General features: G+C 31.2%; 1 protein-coding gene across 1 annotated transcript; it reads left to right on the top strand.

Moving 5' to 3' along the window:
* The first annotated feature begins 3389 nt into the window (after positions 1-3389).
* Positions 3390-8350, top strand: LOC110282570 (homeobox protein 2-like). Its single transcript, XM_021146352.3, has one exon. It carries the CDS (start codon positions 3390-3392, stop codon positions 8277-8279), a length of 4890 nt encoding a protein of 1629 aa, XP_021002011.2. The 3' UTR covers positions 8280-8350.
* The last annotated feature ends 14416 nt before the right edge of the window (positions 8351-22766 follow it).

Raw genomic sequence — 22766 nt, 5'->3', positions numbered from 1 at the left:
TTTTCTTGAAGAGTAGTGATTCTTATGTCTTATTTTACATTTAATTTTTGTAATGAAAGAAATTTTTTTACAAACTTTTAAAATTTTAAACACATAGCAAAAACTTTAATTAATATTATTGAATTATTCATTTAAAGTTAATTTGTTGTATTTTATGAATTGTGTAACTTAATTTTTACTTTAAGGTTTTAGTTCTTTTACATATTGTATCTGTTGAAAATTGAATTAATTACAATAATAATTAGAGACACTTATAAAAGTATTGCTCTTATTTTCTTCTCGAAAGTTGTTTTGCCATAGAATAAAATAAAATAAAGAAGCATTAAAATAACTATAAATATTTTAAAAATTCGTTAGAAATTGAATTACTACCTGAATAAAAAATAAAATATACTAATGTTTTGCTATTATTTATTAAATACGTTAAAAATACTTTTGAGAATGTACGTTTTATGAACTAAAGGATTAAAAATATTATTTGTGTTTGGAGTAGTATGGCCACTTCTGACTCTTAATCTGCCATTAAACTCTATGTTTATTCTGATGTTTAAAACCGCACATTGAATATCATGAATGATGTATTAACCATTTAATTATTTAATTTAACCTAATGTTGTTATAATAAATACTTTAATTGTAGTTTGATATCTTGTATATATTTTGAAAATAAATAGGTTTGTAACTTTAGTATTTGTGTGCATGACGAAAACTTTTCAGTATTTTCAATTATAATCTTCTTTAGTGTAATCTTGTGATGGCGGACTCTTTTAATCCGAAATATATTTGTGTATATAAAACAAATCCTTTTTTTTTCAGTTTTTTATTAGTTAATTTCTTACATGTTAAATGAATGAATTAGAAAAAAAATTTAATTTTAAAAAAATCATAAAGTTTTATTTATTTTTAAAACTATTTTTTTTTTAAAGAAAAAGAGTTAGAATTGCTAAGAGGACGGTTGAACATCAAAACTTTCCAAGTATTATTATTTTAAAAATATTGAAGTATAAAGATATTGAACTCATCTAAATGTGAAAGATACAAAATTTTGCATTATGCGTGTGTAAATGAAATATACTTGTGCAAAGATTAATGATGTTTTTTCAAAATGTTTATTTTAATCGAATAAAAGTGAGTTTTTAACAGTAAATCGTCTGTAACTTGTTATTAAGTTTTCTGAAATTATCCATTGAATAAGTCATTTAAACAAATGCATTAGTATTATTGTTGTTTTTTTCACAAACATTGGTATTTAACCAATCAGTATACAATTTTAACCTTTTCCTTCTCGCTCCTGCCAAAATTACGGGAAGAAGCTTCACTCTCTATTTCTCGTGCCCGTGATATTTCCGGGCTAGTGTGTTCAAGAGTAACGCACCTAAAAGATTAGGGCAATCTATTTCTTACGTCCATAATCATGTTCATTTCTCAATCTATACAACAAATGACGGAGCCAAACTATTTGTCATGTGTTCAGAGAAAGTTTATTTTAAACTAGATGTCAGCCCTCATCAAACATGTAAGCTAAAATGAGTATATATATATATATATATATAGACATAATATTCAGGTACATTTCGCAGTGTTTCAGCAATATTTAGAATTGTTTCCTAGAAGCGTTTTTCAATATTTCGGTAACCTCCGCGGTGCTAGACTACCAACAGTATCAACTGTCTTCTATCAAAAGCTATCTAAGGATAAAATCAAGTTAACATAAGTATCTTACACACTAGTGAATTGGAATTTATAAGTCGTAGTGGTAGCTACGCTACACTCTGAAACTGAATAGGCGTCAATGCGATTCAATTTCCTACTTCTTGAAATAAAAGAAAGGTTTTAAGAAGGATACTTGGAAGGATGCATGGAATGGAAACATGATATTAAATAAAGTTCTCTGATATTTACTAGATTAACTGGTTATTATATAAAAATCATGAAACTTATCACATTTGTCTCAACATATCTGTTTCAAATTTCGTTTATCTACCCAATTCTTTCATCGTGTGGAATTTTTGGGAAACAACGTGTATTTACATAATGAAACTTATAGACGAAAAGTCAAAATAAATTTTCCACTTTCCGAATTTTCTTCTCGATATTGCATTTCTGTGTCGGTTTATGAAAACAACGTGTTTCAACCATATGAAGTTAACAATAGCTCTTTATATCAAGATTTTATTTAGATTTAGTAAACTTGATCAGTATCGGTAGGCGGCTTGGTATCAAGGAGGAAAAAGCTATAGCTTACGAAATATCTTAAATGTAATACTGGTAAAAATAATCGAGGTCCCACGATGATGAGTTCTATTTAACTTAATATCCAATCGTATAAATAGTTATAATATGCAATCAGTTGTTAAACAGTGCAGAAAAAGGAGACTAAAAAATGGAATGTAGACGTAATATAGGTATTAATAATACAGTAAAGTGCCGATTATACGAACCCTTATTATTCGAACGTCCAATTATCCGAACTATGTCCTAATTCGTTTTTTTTTTCCTTTTAAGTTAAGAATACTTTTTAACTTATCGACAATATAAAAAAAAGAGCATCTTCTTTGAAACAAAGGTCTTTTCTGGATTTCTTTTGCAATGGGATGAAAAGAAAAAGTCAGTAATTGACAAAAAATATTTATAAAAAGCTGAAATATGAAAAAATAAATACGAAATGAGAAAAAAGTTTTTAAAAAAATTTAATAAATAAAAAATATTTAAAAATTGAAAAAAAATTTTTTTAAACACTCCAGTATTTTAGATAGTAGTGCCAGTTTTAACCCCCCGTCCCGCAGTGGATCGTTAAGACACGGCTCCCAGCAGGTCACCGAAGTCAAGCATCACTGGCTACGGTCAGTGTGCGGGTGGGTGACCACTTGGATCAGTCTGCGTAGGAACCGAGGGTGTGCGGTATGGGTCCTTGTTGAACTGTTCTACCGTAAAGTGCTCGACTTCGCGTGCAGGTCGTCGGGCTATCGAAGCGGGGTGCCATCCCTTCTGCAGAGGATCAAAATTATAATGGCATATCTTCGGATCATCCTCAGGGGTGTCTCCCAGACCATCGCCAATAGCCCACCGTGCAACTCTAGTGCGACGTAAATTAACTATAACTAGCTAACTAGCTTTAACCCTTTTAAAAGTGTGAATAGATGTTAGTGAATAAATAACAATCGTTTAAACAAGATTTTAAACAAATTTCCAATTATCCGAACGAAGATCGGTCCCGAGCAGTTCGAATAATCGGCCCTCTACTGTATTTCCGCAAGTAAATCGCTTAGAAACTAATAGTATATAACTAAAGTTGACATTTACTAATAAAAATACCGTATTATTCTATATATATTTATATTTGTTTTTCCTTTCAGAATTACGAGAGCCTAATTTTTCTTGTGGTTTTTATGATTAAATTTCATCATGCCACCAACGTAGATGAATTACCTAGTCAAATACCTAAGCCAAATCCACACCAACATGATACATCTGCTGTTACAACAGACCAAAGGAGACCAAATTGGGTGCTTCGAACTCCGAACTCTACCGATTTGAATTCCCACAATTCCTCTCAATCTTCGTCCATTACGTCTAATTCAAGCATCTCTTCTCCTCGATATCCAGAAACAAGTGACTTCCATGGTTTAAAGAAGGAACATGATTATGATGATACTATACCAAATTATACACAAAATCAACTTATAAGTGCCAAATTAGGAAACAGCAATGCGAAATCTAAATTAATATCTAATAGAAACGATTTCTTTAGGAAATTGATGCAAATAAGTTTAGCTGGCCAGAATGTTACCTCCAAACATCCTAATTCTTCTAATCAATTCGGAAGCAACTTTTCCTCTGATAATGGAGACAGCAATACAGGTGTGTTTTCAAACTCTGCAGACTTGTATTCCGAGTCTCCGCTGGAATTTCGCAAAAACGGACCATTTCATGAACGCACTTCTAATAGATCAGCAAACAATTTGAGGTCCGAAGATCCCAATTTTCCAAACAAATTGGATCTTAAACATTCTCAGAGTATACAAAAACCAGTTCGATTGTATCCCATTAAATATTACTCAGATTTAAAGAACAATTCTAGAAGTAGTTCTGAAGGGTACAAACCTCTTAAAAGTGGTAGATTGCAGTCTGTCACCACATCACAGCAAGAATCAAAATCAAATTTTCTACCACAAGTTGAACAACGATCATATTCTTCTCATAATACAGTATATGACGACGAAGATGAGGAAAGTAGTCAAAACTCGCACGAACCTAATAAAGCAGTAAAAATAGTGCCTTTTTCCAGTGTGTTTTTCACTAAGGGTGCTGATTTAGGAAGAAATCGCTTTTATCAAATTGCTCATGTAAATAAAACAAAATCTTCAAAAGCGTTAATAAAATTCGCTCCACCAAAATCTAATTATAAGAATGTTTTTAAAAATTTTGAAAGTAGTCATAAATTGAACAAGCCACCATCAAAAATACCTTCTAAAAAGCCAACTTTATCTAGTTCAAATGTAGATCAGAACCACCAACATAACTACAACGATAACTATGATAGACCAGAATCAAACAGTTATAAGCCTTCTTCATTTAATTCCCATTCCAAGGAAGACGAACGCGATAAGAAAAATTATAAATATGGTTTTGGAAATTCTGAAACTCATACTCCAAATTCCCAATATTCAGGGGAAGTCAATTCCAACTCAGCTCCGTATGAATCTGATTCCTATTATCATGCACCTTCTCCAAACAGTTCCCATTCACACCCTAATAGTGTACCAGAGGGTTCCTATTCTCCAACCTACTCTTCAAATTCTGCAGAAGACCTTCATGATGAAAGAGGTAGAGACATACCATCTAGCCAATATAATTTAGAACATCAGAAGTATCCTTCATCACCTCCTCTTTCTTCTAATCAAGATCCCCCTTACAATTATGAACAATCGCCAGCTGCTTCTTTTTCTCAGGAAGTTGATTATAATCGAAATAATGATGCAAGCAATTCCGAAAAAGATATCCCGAAAACTTACAACCCTCCTTCTTACCAATCTCATCCACTAAACCAAAAGCCAGCAATGCGCAATCCGCAATTATCAAAACACTCTGCACCTTATTTTGGAAACGCAAAATATCAAGAAAATAGTTATGCAAACCCATCAAGTCAATTTGAATCAAATCCTCCAAATTTATCACCAGCGAGACCTCACCGACATTACCAAAAATCATCATTTTCTTCCCCTCTAAAGGAAACTAGTAATTGGAAAAACAAACATTTTAATTCTGAATCATACCATCAAGAGGCAGGGCCTGAATTACATCCTAATTTACAACAAAACGGGGCACCCCCTTATAAAACTGTTTCTGGACCCGTTACTGCAAATGAAAAGCCACTACCGTTTTCTGAAAAAGACAATGTATATAAGGGAAAACCCCAATTTAATTCTGAACCGAATCATTATGCACCAGGTCCTCACATAAATCCTTATAATCGACCTACTTCTCATAAAACGTTATCTGGTCCAGTTATCACAAATGCAAAAGAACAAAATTATAATGTAATAAATTCTAATGAACATAGACCCGTTACTTACACTCATCCTTCATCATTTTCGCCAAACTCTGAAACACCATCATCATTTCATTATCCACATTCATCTGGAGCGTCGTATTCTAAAGAAAGTAATTATCAAAACTCCCAAGACAGCCAAGGTCAGTATAAACAAGAACTGCCACCAAAGCATGATTATTCACAATCTCATTTTCCAACTCAAAAGCCTTTAATAAGAAATCTACCACCTTCGTCAGTTTCATCCTATTCCAGAGAAATCGATTATCGTCAGAAAAACCACGCTAGTACTGATCGATATCAATCAAACCGTCCTTCCACACAATTTCATACATCGCCTCAAAGAAAACCACCTACACATGACTATTCACAACCACATTTTCCAGTCCAAAGACCTTTAGCAAACAATCCATCTCTTTCGCCTGCCCCACCGTTCTCCGGAGAAACCGATTATCGTGAGAAAAACCACGACAGTACTGATCGATATAAACCAAGCCATCCATCCACACAATTTCATACATCGCCTCAAGGAAAACCACCTAAACATGGCTATTCACAACCGCATTTTCCAGCCCAAAGACCTTTAGTAAGCAATCCATCTCTTTCGCCTGCCCCACCGTTCTCCGGAGAAACCGATTATCGGCAGAAAAACAGGGAAAATACTAATCAGTATCAGTCAAGCTATCCTTCTTCTCAATCGCAAACATCACATCAAAGTCCTCGGCCCTATAAATTACCTAGATTGCCTGGTACTCCTTTCTCTGGAGAAAGTGAATATCCACGAGACGCTCCTGCAAGTTTAGAAGAGCCAGGTCTGCGCCATTATTTACCACATTCTTATTCAGCACAACACTCACAATCATCACACAATGCACCTCCTTCTTCTGCCTCTTCCCATTCTGAAGAATATACCCATTCTGGTTCTAATCAGTACCAGCCAAATCATCTTAAGTCAAATAGTGAACCATCTTTTGCACCATTTCCTAATAACCCAGAAAATAATTATTATCAGCCTAATGAAACCCCTTCTCATCAATCCCATAATAATCATGCGAAACCTCTCTCTTCTTCTAACAATGTTCCACATCTGGAGGTTTCCAGCTATAATCATAAGAACAATGCTGTTGCTTCAGTCCGACCTCAGTTGGGAACAAAGAACCATGCTCCCTTACAATTTCAAAACTCGCCCTCTTATGCAAAATCACCTTCACCAGCTACTCCTTATACTGATACAGCCCCCCATCAGAAAAGAGGCCATTCCGAATTTTTTAATCAGTATGAATCCAATCATCGTAATCATCCACATTCTAACTCTCAACCACAAATTGAAGCTGAATATAAAAGTACCGCGTATGGCAATCCTTCCGTAAATGCTAAAAATCCACCTACACGATCCTCGCACCCACGAAGTCGGAATTTAGACAATTATCAAGCGCATGTAGCTAATTACAATCAGCCATCAGCACCAAAATCGCATACTTTACCTTACTACAATCACAACGAAAATATAACTCCATGCAGTTCCGAATACCAAGCCAGCATATCTGCTGAATGCGAAGAAACTTCGAAACAGCAAGATGTATATAACGTGGGGAATTCTGGATACAAAAAAGAATCTGGCGTCCAAAAATATCCAGATGTCTCTCCCATTAATTCACCAAAATACAGTTATAACATTAAAGACAATGCTAATACAGACGTACAACAAAGAACAGTGAAATCAAGCTTTTTGGGAAACAATAATAGTCGAGGTAAGGATCAAAATTATAATGCAAATACGGAGTCGACATACGGTGGAAATTCAGACCCTGAATGTGATGAAAAAGATGTAAGTTCATCTTGCTCCTTCGAACAAGATGAAGTTCAACAACCACGTAACTCTGTTAAATCAATTTCTGTCCCTCATGGTCATTCGACAAATTTCGAATACAATAGTCACCGAAGACAAGAGACTTCTAAGTTAAGCGTCATGAGCAGTCCAGTGGCAAATCAGCCTGGATCAGTTAACACGGATAATCACCACACTATGAATAACATTAATAACAATATCCCTTTCTTTAGTGGCGAAAAAGAAAAATTTCAGAAAAATTCCTCCCCAACGAGTGATTTTTCTCGTAATACGCAACCCATAGAACAATATAATGAAGAGAAACCGAAACATACCGGTTACACTCATCTCCCAAGATTTAGTACTGAAACTTTGATAGAAGAATCTTTTTCGGAGACAAAAACTATTCCAATCTCAAAGAAAGCAATGCCTGAGGTAGTTTCTTCGAAAACCCACGAAGACAACATTACAAAAGATTCGGACCTCCATAAACAAGATTTAGAAACTTCAGGGAGAAGTCAAAATGACAAATTTGAAAAATCGAACAAAGAGAAGAGTAAAAATTTTGATGGTTCTAAACGCTCACATAATCCCAGCCATTTTAAAAAACGCAGTGTTCCTGATAAAATTCAAACAGCATACTCAACCATACGAAATTCCAAATCCAATGCTCGACAAGATTCTGATGAAAGTGATAGCCTCACAAGTAAAGAAAGCGATGCTGTTTTTAAGGACATGCCAGATGTGGACATGAATGAAAGTGAAGAATCGTTTGGTCAAGAAGATCATGATGGATTTTTGGACATGGGTGCCTATACTGATAAAAATGGATCATTCGGATGGTATGCTGATTTTCCAGTTGGAAAAAGTCACGATAAACTGACATGGTCATTTTCTTGAAGAAAATGTACACGTATCTCACATTTGTACATACATCATTGTTAAAAATATTATTAAAACAAATAATTTAATTTGTGTTATGTTTTCAATTTTAAACATTTCGAACTATCAAAATAATGAGTTGCAATTTAAACACAGAATCTGATTTTTTATTTATATATTTCATTCAGCATTTCGTTTTTGGCATTTCAGTAAAATCAAATACAATAGCAGTGATACAGGTTTTGAATTTGTAAATAGATTTCAGATTTCATCCGCAATACAACAATTGAATCAAGAGTTTATTTTAACATTAAATTATTTATTAAATTGTGAAATTAAGCATCTCAATTAACAATTTAAGTAAACAATGCGCAAAAACAATTATTTGGATTTCAGTTTCACTGCTAATATAGTTTTTATGTGAAGTTTTGAAAGATTAAGAAAAAAAAAGCTTTTTTTTCAAACAAACAAAAAATGCAATGTGTCGAATTGGAAAGATTTTTTCAAAACCCTCCTTTCAATAGCTCAGAGATAAATCGTGAAATAAAAAGAGTTCGTCAGTAGGCTTGAAGAATAATGTGAACATTTGGAATGAAGATTGGAATGATAGGGAATATTCAATATTAAACACTATTTTTTTAAACCGTCTAGTACAGCGAGAATACGAAATGATAAAATAAACGAATAATATATTTAATTTTTGGCAGTCTAATTATTATAATTATTAGGAACTTGGCTTTTTCCAAAATAAATTTCAAAATTTAGAATGAATATTGGTATGATCAAGGGGGAAATATTCAAAACTCAGAATTTTGAGCTCGACTGATTACACAGTTATGATCATTCAATTATGTTTCTACAAATCTTGGCTCCATTCAATTGCTCCTGTTAGATCTAAAAATTCACATACATCACTATTTTTTTTAAATGTGATAAGTGTAAAGCAGCGGTGCGCAAACTTTTTTCGACTGCGACCCCTTTTGTGGAGAGAAAATTTTTGGCGACCCCTAGAGATAAATGTTCACAAATACGACGTATATTTCGCGCATTTCTTTCGTTTCATCGAGAAAAAACATCGTCATATTTAACTGATATTAATTTTATTTATAATTTTAAGAAAATACTTTTTGTATAGCATAGAAATCAGTAAATTGCCCTTTAATGAGATGTATGTGGCTGCAAGTTTCTAATTATCTCATTGATGTTTGGATGTATGTTGCTAATTGCAATTCGCATATCATCTTCAGGGTTTAAACACGAGCGGTATTTAGTTTTTATTGAAACTAGTTTGCTAAATCCAGTTTCACATAAATACGTTGATGCAAATTGTATTAACATTCTGATGACATTCTTGCATAAAACGGGATATTGTTTTTCCACGGATAGCCAAAATTTTTGGCAAGGCTGAGTCTTCTGTAGTCTCGTCCAGTTGTAAAGCAAATAGAAATGAATTTTGTATGCGTTTTATGACTTCTGACTCGATATTTCGTGACATTTTGGAAATCCAATTGCAATTAAACAGTGAGTGACGGCGCTTCACTCTTTATATGTATACTGTATGGTATGCAGCATGCAGGGATAATGCATTTCATAAAAATTTGGCGACCCCCACAGGGGTCGCGACCCCTAGTTTGCGCACCACTGGTGTAAAGTATTTATCAAAAATACATATATATATACATATCTACTTCTTTTGATTTTATAACTGCAAAAAAATTGTAAAAACATTTTTCTCAAAGGCAATAATGAATACAGCTAACTACAAAGTTACGTGGCACGCAACATTAAAATAATCATGTTATTATCAAAATAGCTTTTTTTAAATTTTTTTTTACAATCTACAATGTATGAATTGTATGTAATTCAGGGAAGTTTTAAAGACTTATAATATCAAATAAAATATTCAGTGTTAATAGTTAACAAACGTAATAAAATACTTAATAATGAAACAATAAAATAACATACAAACAATGGTTTCAAATTTATTAAAATGCGTACTTGTGCCCTTAATCATCTTCTGTCTCAGTCAATACATGGCCACTGTCCGCATTTGCCCTTGTGTCATGTAAGCACTGTATTTTGAAACAATATAAATTATGATATACAAATCATACAATATAAATTGTACAATAATTAAAAATTTGGTATTGCTTCGCTTATTTACATATCATTATTAATAACATTTGAAGGGGTCATTTGTCGGACACTTTAAAGATTTTTTTTAAACCCCTTCCCCTCTTTGAAACCAAAAGGTTTCAAAGAGAAATTTGATTGTATATAAGTTATAACAGAAAAATAATTTTAAGAAAATTATTACGTTTCAATTGTGTTTTGATAAACAATTGAATATAAATAAAATTAATATGTAAAAAAAATATGTAAAGTCTACTATGAAAACAGAAATACTATGAAATCTGAATTTTATACTCTTTACCAAATATAGATTTACAAGTGAAAAATTAATGAGAACTTACATAGTGAAATGGGAAAATTTCAAACTTTACAAGACTACAATAATTTGCAGATTTAATGCACAAGAATAAATATGGCGAAATAATTTTTTTTGAATCGTTGAATGCCAACATTTTATTTTATAAATGTCATATAAGCAAAAAAAAAAAATAAATAAATAAAGTAATAAAGGGTATTAAATAAGTTTTTATGACAAATAATTTGGAAGAATCGAAATTAAACAAATGTATAAATTTGGGTTGGAAATGACCCGTCTCATATAATTTCTGATGGATTTTGCCTTTAGCCTCAGGTTAAATATGGCTGTGTCTTATTTTATTTTATTTTATGGGGAAATGTTTATGATGGAAGATCATGGAGCATACATATTTTACATTACAGTTGTGAAGAATTGATAGTCCACTAATGCATCAAAATAATTACCTTATTTTAGTAACAATGGCCATTATGCAATTAAACAAAGTAGAATCAGTTGTCTTTGTTAGAGATTAAGAGATGTATCTTCGAAAATGATGAAATATTTTTCTAGTAAATTTCGATAACGGTCGGATAGCGGGCGAAACCGAGCATGGATCAAGATCCTTAGTTGGCGATTTATAGAAAAATAAAATCGTCAAAAACAAAGCCAACCCCGTGTAATTAATATTAAATTTGAAATAATTTGGCTTTACATTTTTGTAGTAAAGGAAATAAAGAATAAAGAGTTAAAAATAGATTCTGATGTTCGATTTAGTCGCGACAGTGAATTAATGAGTTATACACTTGTATTGAATTAAAAACTAAGCAGTTACATTGATTGTTTAGTATACATATTATTTATAAAATGTAATAAAAATTAAATAGTCTATTGAAAAATTGAATTAAATTAGATTAAGATTGATTAAAAAAATTAAATTTATGAAATTAAAGAAATTATAAAAGCTAAGAAATCTGTAATTAAACTTGAAATTGTATGATATTCTCTCTTCGAAAAACTCTTCGATATTTTTTAGAACAAGTCAGTAAAATGTTGAATGTTCTCAATTTCATTTTCTGTTCTTTGTTGTTCGTCTAGATGGCAGCACACGGAATTTAAATGAAATTTAAAATAACAAATTCAAGACGACCATAACTCCGTTTTTAACAGATAAATTTGCTGATCCAAAAATTTAAAATGCGTCAATTTGTAATAAACGAGCTATTTTTAACTAATTTTTTTATTAGTTCAAATTTATGTATCTTTCTTACTTTCAATGGCACAAGGATACACGATTCGAAGGGACTACGGAGAAGGATTTAAGAGCTGCCGTCATTAAATAATTGTTTTTAAATGTCGGCAGTTATTTTCATTAAAAAAATTTATTGTTATGATCATATTTATTTTATTCCCTAAGGAAAGGTTTCATAAGTATAAGATTTTCAGTTTTTGGTAGATTTCTATTATTTTATTTAAAAAAAAAAATTGCTGTCTGAATTCATTTTAATGAATAAAGTACTTCCCGCTACATTAAATAGAAAAGAATATACGTATATCGTAAAAAGTGAGAAATTTGACCAAGGCCCCGCAATTTCAGATTTCTCCATTCAGTGATAATATCCACGGAAATTATAAATTGAATACCAAAAATTTAGTTTTATATGATGTATTTTATTATTGAAAATCAAAAGCAGTATTTTATGTCATTTTCTTCAACGAGCTAGAGAAAATTTTATACAGGGCTTTGGAAAATGGTGGAATTTTTTAATTTTAGTGGTTACTCTTAAGAAGAAAGCTGTTCATTTTAATGAAGTCATAAATGAAGAGTACATAGAACCGAAGAGGTTTAAACTAACCAACTCAGTTTTAGATTATTATGTTATGCGAACTTTCTAAGAGTAAAATGATATAAGACGAAAAATTGCAGCTCAGTGGTTTTAAATATAAAATTCAAACCATATAACTAATTATTAGTTGCAAATTTTTAAACTTGTGGGCAAGGAAGGAATATAACTCAACTTTATTGATTTTATTCTTTAAATTTTATTTTATTTGTTAACAATATTATGGAAAAAACAAATTTTTGGATTTAATCTGAAAATTTGAAATAGAAGTATCGAACATAATTGCACAGCTTTTGATCTGTCCCGCTCTACCTACTTTATGGTGTAAAACCGTAGCGTAAATATAATTTCGACTAAAATATTCTTAGGATTCATCAAATCAAAACTAGATGGCAGCACTGCGATCAAAAGCAATAAATCATAATAGCTATACCGAAATTAGAAAGTATTTTATTTTGTATTTGTATTTTGTATTAGTATTTTGAATTGAACTTGATAATTTTACTATTGAAAATAAGTTCCATAACAATACATAAAATTTTTTACGGTAATTATAAAAAAATTTATATTAAAAAATTTTTGAATTAGTAGAAATGAAAATGACAATAAATTAAAATACGTAAATTCTAGCCCACGAATATACACTTAAACTCTTCGTGTAAATGTTATTTAAAAGTTGTTGAAAGTGTGTATTTCTTGTTTTTTATATCAATGTAATATTTATGTCTAGTTTTTTTTCTTTCCAGGAATTGTTTAATTGTTTCCGGATATTTGAATAATGTCTCTCTCTCATACAGAATTGCAAGCGTCACCAACACTGTTCTGGGTGTTCAACTTTATGTTACACTTTTTTTTTTGTGCTCCGCAGAATCTCTAAAGCTTAGAAGCTTGAAATTACGATGATATGCAGAAAAATGCACAGGGAATACAATGGAATAAAAAAATAACACACGATAATTAGTTCGAAAATTATAAAATGTGAAACTTGTAGTAAAAAAAATATCAAGTGCACTAGTTTGCAGGCTGACGAAATACAACTTCAGTGTTGAAATTTGATGTTCTTCATAGAGCCATATTTTTTTCTTCCTTGGCCATTTATTTTTTTCGAAGTTTTAATTTGTATGAAAGTTATTGAAATTTAAAACGAGTTTATTCGCGATTTTATTTCCTTATTTTTTTTTGTAGTAAAAAATGACTATTTATCCCCAGTTCCAAAAAGTTTTATCTCTCTCGAGATTTCTTATTTCGTTACAATTAATATATTAGCAAAATGATCTTAGATAAAATTGTATTAATTTAATACTTAATTCACGAAATATTTTGTTTTTGCAAAAATATCAACCTTTATGAAAAAAAAAAAAAAAAAAAAAAAACAATGATGAAGGAAAAGCATTTAGGAAGTTAGCAAGCGAAGAGAGCAGAAGACGGAGCTTTCTTGTGTTCTAAAATATTTGTTAAAATTTTCAGCATCACACGCTTCGTGTGTGGAATCGCTAGAAATTGATGAAATTTATTTCATATATTACCGAAAATGGTACAAATAAACATGCCCAATAATGGAACATACGTAATCGCTTTGCAATTTTAATCATTTGTATGTCTTTTCTCACTTTACATTTCATCTAAGCTTGATTCAGTTTTGCTTAATTCGTTCCCGATGTTCACAAACATGAGACAACGGGGAACAAATTTTTTTTTTTGCATTTATACATATACTTGATCTTGCCTAATTCGGGTGTGGGGATTTCAAATAATAAATTAGTTACTTAATGACATTTTCAGTCTATTTTTTGTCGGACAATAGTTCACATAAATGCTGCGACAAACTTCGATGGAGGTTGGAGCACATAATCAGGATTAAAAGTGCGTGGGAACCCATTTCCGGAAATGTCGTCTGACGCAGTTATTGGTGCTTCCCTATTGTGACCTGTTTAACCCTTTCAATACGGCAAAAAATCAGCAGGTGTGAAAGCGAGACGGAAAAGAGGAAAGGCTGGTAGTAAAATCATTTCAGTTATAGCTAGTTTTGGGAACTTATTCTTTTTTTAAATTTTTCAACAATATCTACTTTATCTTGGAAAGTAAGCAGTTTTATATATATGCCAGAATTAACAAGGAAATCTAGATAGTTACAGATATTTCATTTTTTTCGAAAAAAATGCTGGAATGAAATGTTTTACGTACCAGGTTTTTCTCTTTTCCGTCTTGCTATATAAGGGCTTTCACCCATGGACTGGGACAGTCCGGTGCGAAAGGGTTAAAGGCAAGCGGAGAAATAGTTCATAATAGGGAAATGTCCATAGCGGCATAAGACGACATTTCCGGGTATGAGTTCATATGTAGTTTTAATTCTGATGTGCCCTAACTGTCCTAGAAGTTTTTAGCAGCATTTAGGCGACCCTTTGTTACATATAACGTTTTTTATTAAAATGATTAAAAATAGATTATAAATAGACAAAAAATGTCATTAAAAAATTATAGCTTGGAGAGAGAACCCGATTGCAGATTTGAAATCAGCGATATTAAAGTATCTAAGATCTGTTAAAAAATCTCATACAACAGAAGAAAAAATGTTCCTCAGTTTTGTTGACGCATGCCTGTTATAGGGATGCGATTGTTCTTGTTTTCTAGTGGGGCCAAGAATTCGACTTCTCCCACACTCATACGTCACACCCGTTTGTAGGGCGGATCTATTCATACATCCATTCATTCATCCACAGATAGTAATTTTGACCTGAATATTACGATACCTGATATACCTGAACGATCGATCTCCAAATCCAGTACCCCCAGAGGTATTGATTTGCAATGGGAACATGGAGGACTTTGCGACTGGACAGATTTAACGCGCATTAGTCACGATTTGCTACACGGGGAGTCTTCGGCCTGCCGGGTTCGAACCCACGAGCTATCGGACATGGACCCAGCTCCCTACCGATCAGGCTATCCCGACCTTCAGTGTGCCCACATAAAATGGAGGTAATTTATAAACTTAATTCTATCTAGAAAATCTCTCCTCTATTCTAAATGTCCCTTCTCTAAAATTAATATCGGGGCAACATTATTCTTTAAAGCATACTTTTTTTCGGATCTAGTGTGTTACCCTTTGATATGCATTTTAACTGTTACAAAGGATATTTCTGTAACGTTTCCGAAAACGATCATCACGTATATGTTATGCAAAAACTTTAACGAAATATTAACTAGTTGTTCCCAATTTAAAATTAATTAAACTTAATGAACAGAAAAAAGTACATAAAAGCACACACTGGGCTAAATAATGTTCTTTTTTTTTTTATCCAGGATCAATGCAAAGAATTTTTTTTATTTAAAGTGCGATTTTTATCTTGGAAGAATGATTTTAACTCTACCCCGAGGCAACATGAATGAATTCCCGTCTGACTTAAGTTCATTCAGAACTCAAACTGAATACATTATCACGCAACAGTATTCTTACGTCATATATAAGAAAGAAAGATCTATGAAGCAGGTTGCTTTATTTGGCAATAAATCGAGTTTGGCATTAAATCACATCTTTAGTCATAATTCATGAAGGTAATTTTTTGATGACAAAATAATCGGAGAATCATTGGATTTTAAAATTACAATAAAAATTAATTTACTTTTTGTAAAAGAATAATAATTGAATAGCCTAATTAAAAAAATATGTTAAGTAAATGAATTTGAGAATTTCTTTAGAATGTATAGAAATATTAATTTACAAAATGTTTTTTTTCTTCTTTTGAGCAACCATGTTTAAAATCTGAGGGGATTTTATATTAATTTTCTGTACCTAAAGCTAGCAGTACTATATTTATATCTGGAAATTTAAGCCCTTCTTTTTATTGTCACTGAGAAAAAAAGTATGATCAAAGAATTTGAATCGAATTTGGCCAGGATTACCAGAATTGGGTAAAATTTACTGTAAAACTGACTTTATGGTAGCCAAACAGTGGACTGATCGTATGGCACAGTTCCCTGTAGAACACTAAAATCAAGCAGTTGTGGTCAGTGAGTGGGTGGGTGATCAATTTGAGTACTCTGCGTAGGGGCCGAGATTGCGCGGTATCAGTCCTCATTAAATTGTTCTACCTTAAAGTGCTCGACTTCACTCGCAGGTCGTCGAGGTATCAAAGAGGGGGAGACCCCTGTGCAGGAAATCAAAATTGTAATGGCAAATCTTCGAATCATCCTCAGGAATATTTCCCAGACCGTCGCCGATAGCTCATTGTGCACTTCTAGTGTGACGTAAATTATCTACTACTACAATCAAAATTTTAGATGACGCAAAAATATTTAGTTTGAAAAATTCTATTTCATTTGGTAATAGCTTGTTAAATTTATTTTAGGTCGGTTAGTTGTTTTCATTTTTATGTAAACCTTAAGATGACATCTGCCAACCTTTACAACTATAAAAAATGCATATTTTAAATATACGAATGCCTGTTAAAAACTGAACTAAATCAATGACTTAAATGTTACACATCACATTCTTCGAACTTAGCAGGTTCGAATCCCACAGCAACCTCGTATGCATCCATTATTTATATTTATTTATTTATTTATTGTTGCAAATAAATATGGGGGCACGTCTGCTAATTTCGGCTAACAAGCTCTTGTCAAGCCGAGGAACAGATAGCACAAGACATTCAGGAATAGTGATTTTACCGTAACAAACCAATTGAGTTGCTCAAACACTGCATTTTTTGTTTTGTTTAATAACCGAAATTATGCTTTATTTTTATACGTGAAATGCTTTTACTCTACAAGTATAGTAATTTTGTCAGATTTTTTTCTCTCCATATTATACGGCATGAGCTTCCAATGAACTCTTCAATTACTCGTATTTATTCTTAATTTATTTTCAAATTGGAAACACAAACAATTATTGAAACAATGAAAAAGAGAAGAATACTGTCTATGTATTGCTATCAATAAAAATTGTATTATTTTTCTGTTTTAGTTTTTGGTAAAAAAAGAGAAATTTTTAAATCATAAATTTAAAAGATTTTTAATTTATTTATAGAGTATACGTAATGAATTACTGTGTAAACTGAAATCACACTCAGACGATCTATGTTTGATTAAATTTAGAATTGGAATAATAGACAAGCAATTATTCTTTTTATTTTAAAACTGTCATCAAACAGCCGATACAGTTTTGAGTTTACGACTATCAGTAGCCCCCATCCCCCCCAAGCTATTCGTTTTATTTAGTGTAAAAATTCCCCCCCCCTCCAAGCTTTAAGTGGGCGCATCGTACGCCCCCCTCCCTGACGACTATTAATGTTCAACTCCGTAACCGTGTAATATTGAACCCAATCCAGAACAGAAGGGAACTCCTGGATTAAGTATTGGAAGAAATTTACCTTCGTGGAGAACTTTTTGATGGAACTAACCCGCATTTGCGTTACATGGAGAAGAAAATCACGAATGGCTTCCACTGTTGATCTGACGACAAGGGACCTGTAATCCATAATCCGTCTACCACTGAGGATATTTTACTTCAGCACCGTAGTCGGTGTGAACAGCGTGTGGAATTCGCATCGACCAGTCATTGCTGGGATTCGAACCCGGTATACGTAATCGGGAGGCGAGAGCTCTATCTCCATAGCCACCATGGCTCAAGCAATTATTTCATATTTTATGACCGGGGTTGAACAGCAGACCCAATTCTGAGTTCACGACTACCAATATTCAACTCCGTAGCCTTATAATTTTGAACCCAATCCGGAAGACAAGGTAACTCATGGATCAAGTCTCGAGTGAAATTTGCCTTCGTGGAGGACTTTTAGATGAAACTTGTTGTTGTTGTTAATTTACGTCGCACTAGAGCTGCACATTGGGCTATTGGCGACGGTCTGGGAAACATCCCGGAGGATGATCCGAAGACATGCCATCACAATTTTGATCCTCTGCGGAGGGGATGGCACTCTCACTTCGATAGCCCGACGACCTTTAGATGAAACTTACCCGCATTTACTTTACATGGAGAGAAAAACTACGAAAACCTCCCATGTTTAGACTGACGGCAAAATGACTCTAACCCATGATCCGTACACCACGGAGCATATTTTGCGTCAGCCGGGTGCGGAATTTGTTTCAATCAGCCATCGCTGGGAATCAAACCCGGATCACCACATTGGGAGGAAAGTGCTCTATCACCTGAGACACTCAAGCAATTATTATTTTATTTTATAGCCGTCATTGAACAGTAGACCAAATTTCTGGTCAGCAATTATTTGTTGAAACAATAAATTTATGAACAATGATTATGAAATGATATCTGTAAATATAGCAGGGAAAATGACGTACTAATGTATGTACGCCTAGGTAAGGAATATGCTTTTTTTGTTATGTTTTTAAAAAAAGAAAAATTGCGTCCGTCGACTGTCGAATGAACTTTAATTTAGGAAGTAATCAAACACGAATGAGTTATTTGCGTATATTAAGCATTACACTCAAACATCTCACAATTGATTTCATTCTGAGAATTGAAAGAATACAAACAATTATTTAAAAACATGAAAAGCGATGAGCAATGTTTTGGTAAATATGGGGAAAATGCCAGAAAATATACTTTTTCTTAAGTTTTGACAGATTAAAAGGGGAGAAACTGTTCCAATCAGATTCACAAGTTTTTATCTATTTACAAAGTAATGTAACGTAAATTAATTAATTGCACAAATTAGCAATTAATTCGAAGAATTAATAATTGGATTTGATTTAGAATCGAAAAGATAAACAAGCAAATGTTTGAAGAAAAAAAGAAACATGAAGAACAATGTTTATGTAATTATATGAAAGAAAAAAGTGTGAAAAGTATACTCTTTGTTCAGTTTTGACAGGAAAAAAAGTGGGGGAAACTGTGTCCTATCATATTTATAAGCTTTTATTTATTTATAAAGTGATCTGGAGGCAATTAATTAATTGCGGAAATTAGCATATACCAAGAATTATTAATTCCCAAGAATTATTCTACAGTGGTTTTCAATTTGACAAGTTAGTCATAACGATATTAAATGATGATTGCAATTAAAAAACATTAGCAAAAGATATGTATCTTATTTTTTCCCGATCTAACTAAAATCTAAAACTTATAAATCTATAAAAAATATTTAATTTTTTTATGAATCACAACTTCTTAAACGTGCTTCAATTCTGGAAAGCACAGTATATTATAAAAGCACAGTATATGTTTGACAAAATCTAATTTATTTAAAAAAAATGCGTAAAAAGTTGTAATTTAACTTAAAGGTTAAGTTAATATTAAAATTAATCATTAAAGTTTAGTTTAAGTTAAAATTAATAAGTATAGTTTTAGATTTGGTTTTACTTTATCAGTAAATCTTTAATTTGAAAATTTTAGATGCAGTACAAGCTTACAAAAATTATAAAGTTCCATTCACAAGTTTTTAATGTCTCATTAGTGATAATATTGTTGATAGTAACCAAGCACATAGTTTGGTTCTTATCATAAATAATTATTATTTAATTTTAATTATCATTGTTCTTTTTATTGTTATTAGATTATCGTCCTAAATTTTCTAGATTAGGAAAGGCAAAAACAATTTTTCACATTGAATTATTTAAAATGACATTCCCTTTTCAAATTCTAAATAACAGAAACTGTATTGTATTTTTTTAATCGTCTGCAGACCAAGGTGGCCTAAATTTGGCGAATCACAAATCAAATAAGAAAGAAATATAAGTGAACTTTCTTAATAATCTCAAGAGTTATTTGAAATTAGCTTTTTTTATTAATCTATTAGACCATCTATAATATAGAATTTATAAAAGCATAAATTCAACTTACGAGTTAATAAAATTTCGTAAACCAGATTCAAAGTCAACATCAATTAAAGCTACTAGTTGTAATACCAATTATCGTTCTCTATTTCAACATGTGAATTACCCAACGGACCAAACGATGTCACTTTTTTAAAGTGTTGCCATTTTTGTTTTATTATTCGTTCCTTTTCTCTATTCGCGTCAGAAAAAAAATTAAAAAGGGGGAAAAGGAACCGCTATAGTTGCGCAATCTTCGTAAATCGACTTTTTTTTTTCTTTACTTTTTAATTTCATCAAAGTGTTAAAAAAATCATCTCACGTACAAAGATTAGAAATTCTATAGCAAACGATATTTTCTTCAGAACTTATAATAATTTTTTTCCGACTTGAGGAGGAAACTGAAAGTGAAAGTTCGTCTTTTGTCACAGGAAAAAAAAAATAAGCGAAGGATTTATAGAATAAGTATAAATCACGCATGATGAGATAGTTGATAAGCAAAATTTTAAAGACTGAATTCTCGACGGGAACTCTTTGTTATTTTCAATATTAGGCAATTCCAAAACATGAACAAGGTGGTATAGAAAATTTATATTTTTCTGTGAGTTGCATGACTTGAAGTAAAATAATGTCTTATAAAAAAAAGTTACCCTTATACTACGTTAAGGATTATCACTAGTGTTTTGTTAGTTCATGTTATGAACCTCATTCAACATCAGCTCGATTAAGTTGTCAGTTACTACAATATACTGACAACTTAATAGCGTGGACGTCAGTTAGGCCTATTATTGTTAGGGGCAATTAATTCTTTTTTTTTTCCCTCAAAAAGTAAGAAATATGACAATTGTATGAATATATATTTAAATTGAAATAAATTTGGAAAAGAAACGATTCAAAATACTGCGTCTATTCACATTTGTACCTCAAATAAATGGATTTCAAACCGAAGCTCAATCTATTGGAGCAAAACTCCATCGATAAATTCCTTCATACAGCTATTCTTAACTTTATGAATGTTATATATCATGTTTATAACATTTGTTTATAACAATGATGTATAACATTTCATAAATGTTATATATCGTGTTTAACAGTTAGCATTTAATATTGCTTATTCAGGTTGCCTTCAGAGAATTTTGAGTAAAATGTTATAATAATAGTAGAACGAAATAAATTTAAAAAATGAAAAAATTTAAATTTAGCTTCATTGATAAATGAAATATTTAAAATTTAGTTTGTTTGCAACCGAAACATTATAAAATTATTTCTATCTATTTGTAAATAAAACATCTTAAATTTATTTGTGTTTGTAAATAAAACATTTAAAATTTAGTTGGCTTTATTCGTAAATAAAACATTTAAAATTTAGTTACCTGCATTTGTAAATATAAATTTTAAGTTTAATTTTAAACGTTTCAGTGCGAATCTGATTCAAGTTACATCTGCGCTTTAAATACTTTTAATTAACATCATGTATTTATAAGAAAAATAAATTTAATTGTATTGGTTAATAAACCATTATAAGATTGCTTTATTGCAAATAGAACACTTAAAATTTTGTTGTATGTATAAATAATTTTTTTTAAAATTTAACTTCAGCCTTTTCAGTACGAGCTTGATTCAAGACAATGTTTGACAAGACATGATAGACAATATTTTTTTACAAGCATGTGATGCATTAAAAATTTATTATTTAATAACTTTACCAAATTGAACAACATTATGTATACAAAAGTCAATCAACACTTTCACTGTTCGACGTTCACTTTCTCAAATTTATTTATTTATTTTTTTTTTGTGGAAAATATTGAAAGAATTGTTCTTCTATCATAGTCATGTAAAGTTTGCGTAGTTACTCACATATTTGAATAAAGGTATATCACTAGGGTCTATTAAAATTCTGTTTCAAGAAATATAAAATTTAAAGTCAATGTGCTCACATATTTAGAGAAAGGAGTTTTAGTTATAAAACAAATTTCATTTTTTTAGTTCAAAAATAAAAAATTTAAAAAAGTAGCAGTAAGAAAGAAAAATAAATAATAAGTATGATAATTAACATCTGAGTCTTCTGAAATCTGCATGAAAATTTAAATTATTACTAAGAAATACGCAAATTTCATATCAGTCTTCATATCATATTTTTATGTTGATTTCAAGATCTAAATTATAAATTTTAGAAATTTTTTTCTTCCATTTTTTTAATTTTCATTTGTCTATTTTTAAACTATTTATTTGGTTAAATTTACTCTTTAGTTTTGTATTTTCAACTAAAAGTGAGATAATTAGTGTTAGAATTTTGAAAACCAGAATTTCCTGTATAGCCATTTCCATGTGTAAGGAAAAATTATCGAAAATAATTTAATTATGGTATATTTTAGTTCCTATTACCAGAATTGTGCTTTCTTTCTCAATTGTTTCTGTATCTTTTTCTCTGTTTACAATAAA

This window comes from Parasteatoda tepidariorum, chromosome 8 (genome assembly GCF_043381705.1).
Source record: "Parasteatoda tepidariorum isolate YZ-2023 chromosome 8, CAS_Ptep_4.0, whole genome shotgun sequence".
Taxonomy (NCBI): Eukaryota; Metazoa; Arthropoda; class Arachnida; order Araneae; family Theridiidae; genus Parasteatoda; species Parasteatoda tepidariorum.
The sequence above is the reverse complement of the archived record's forward strand: the minus strand, read 5'-3'. Positions and strand labels throughout refer to the sequence as shown.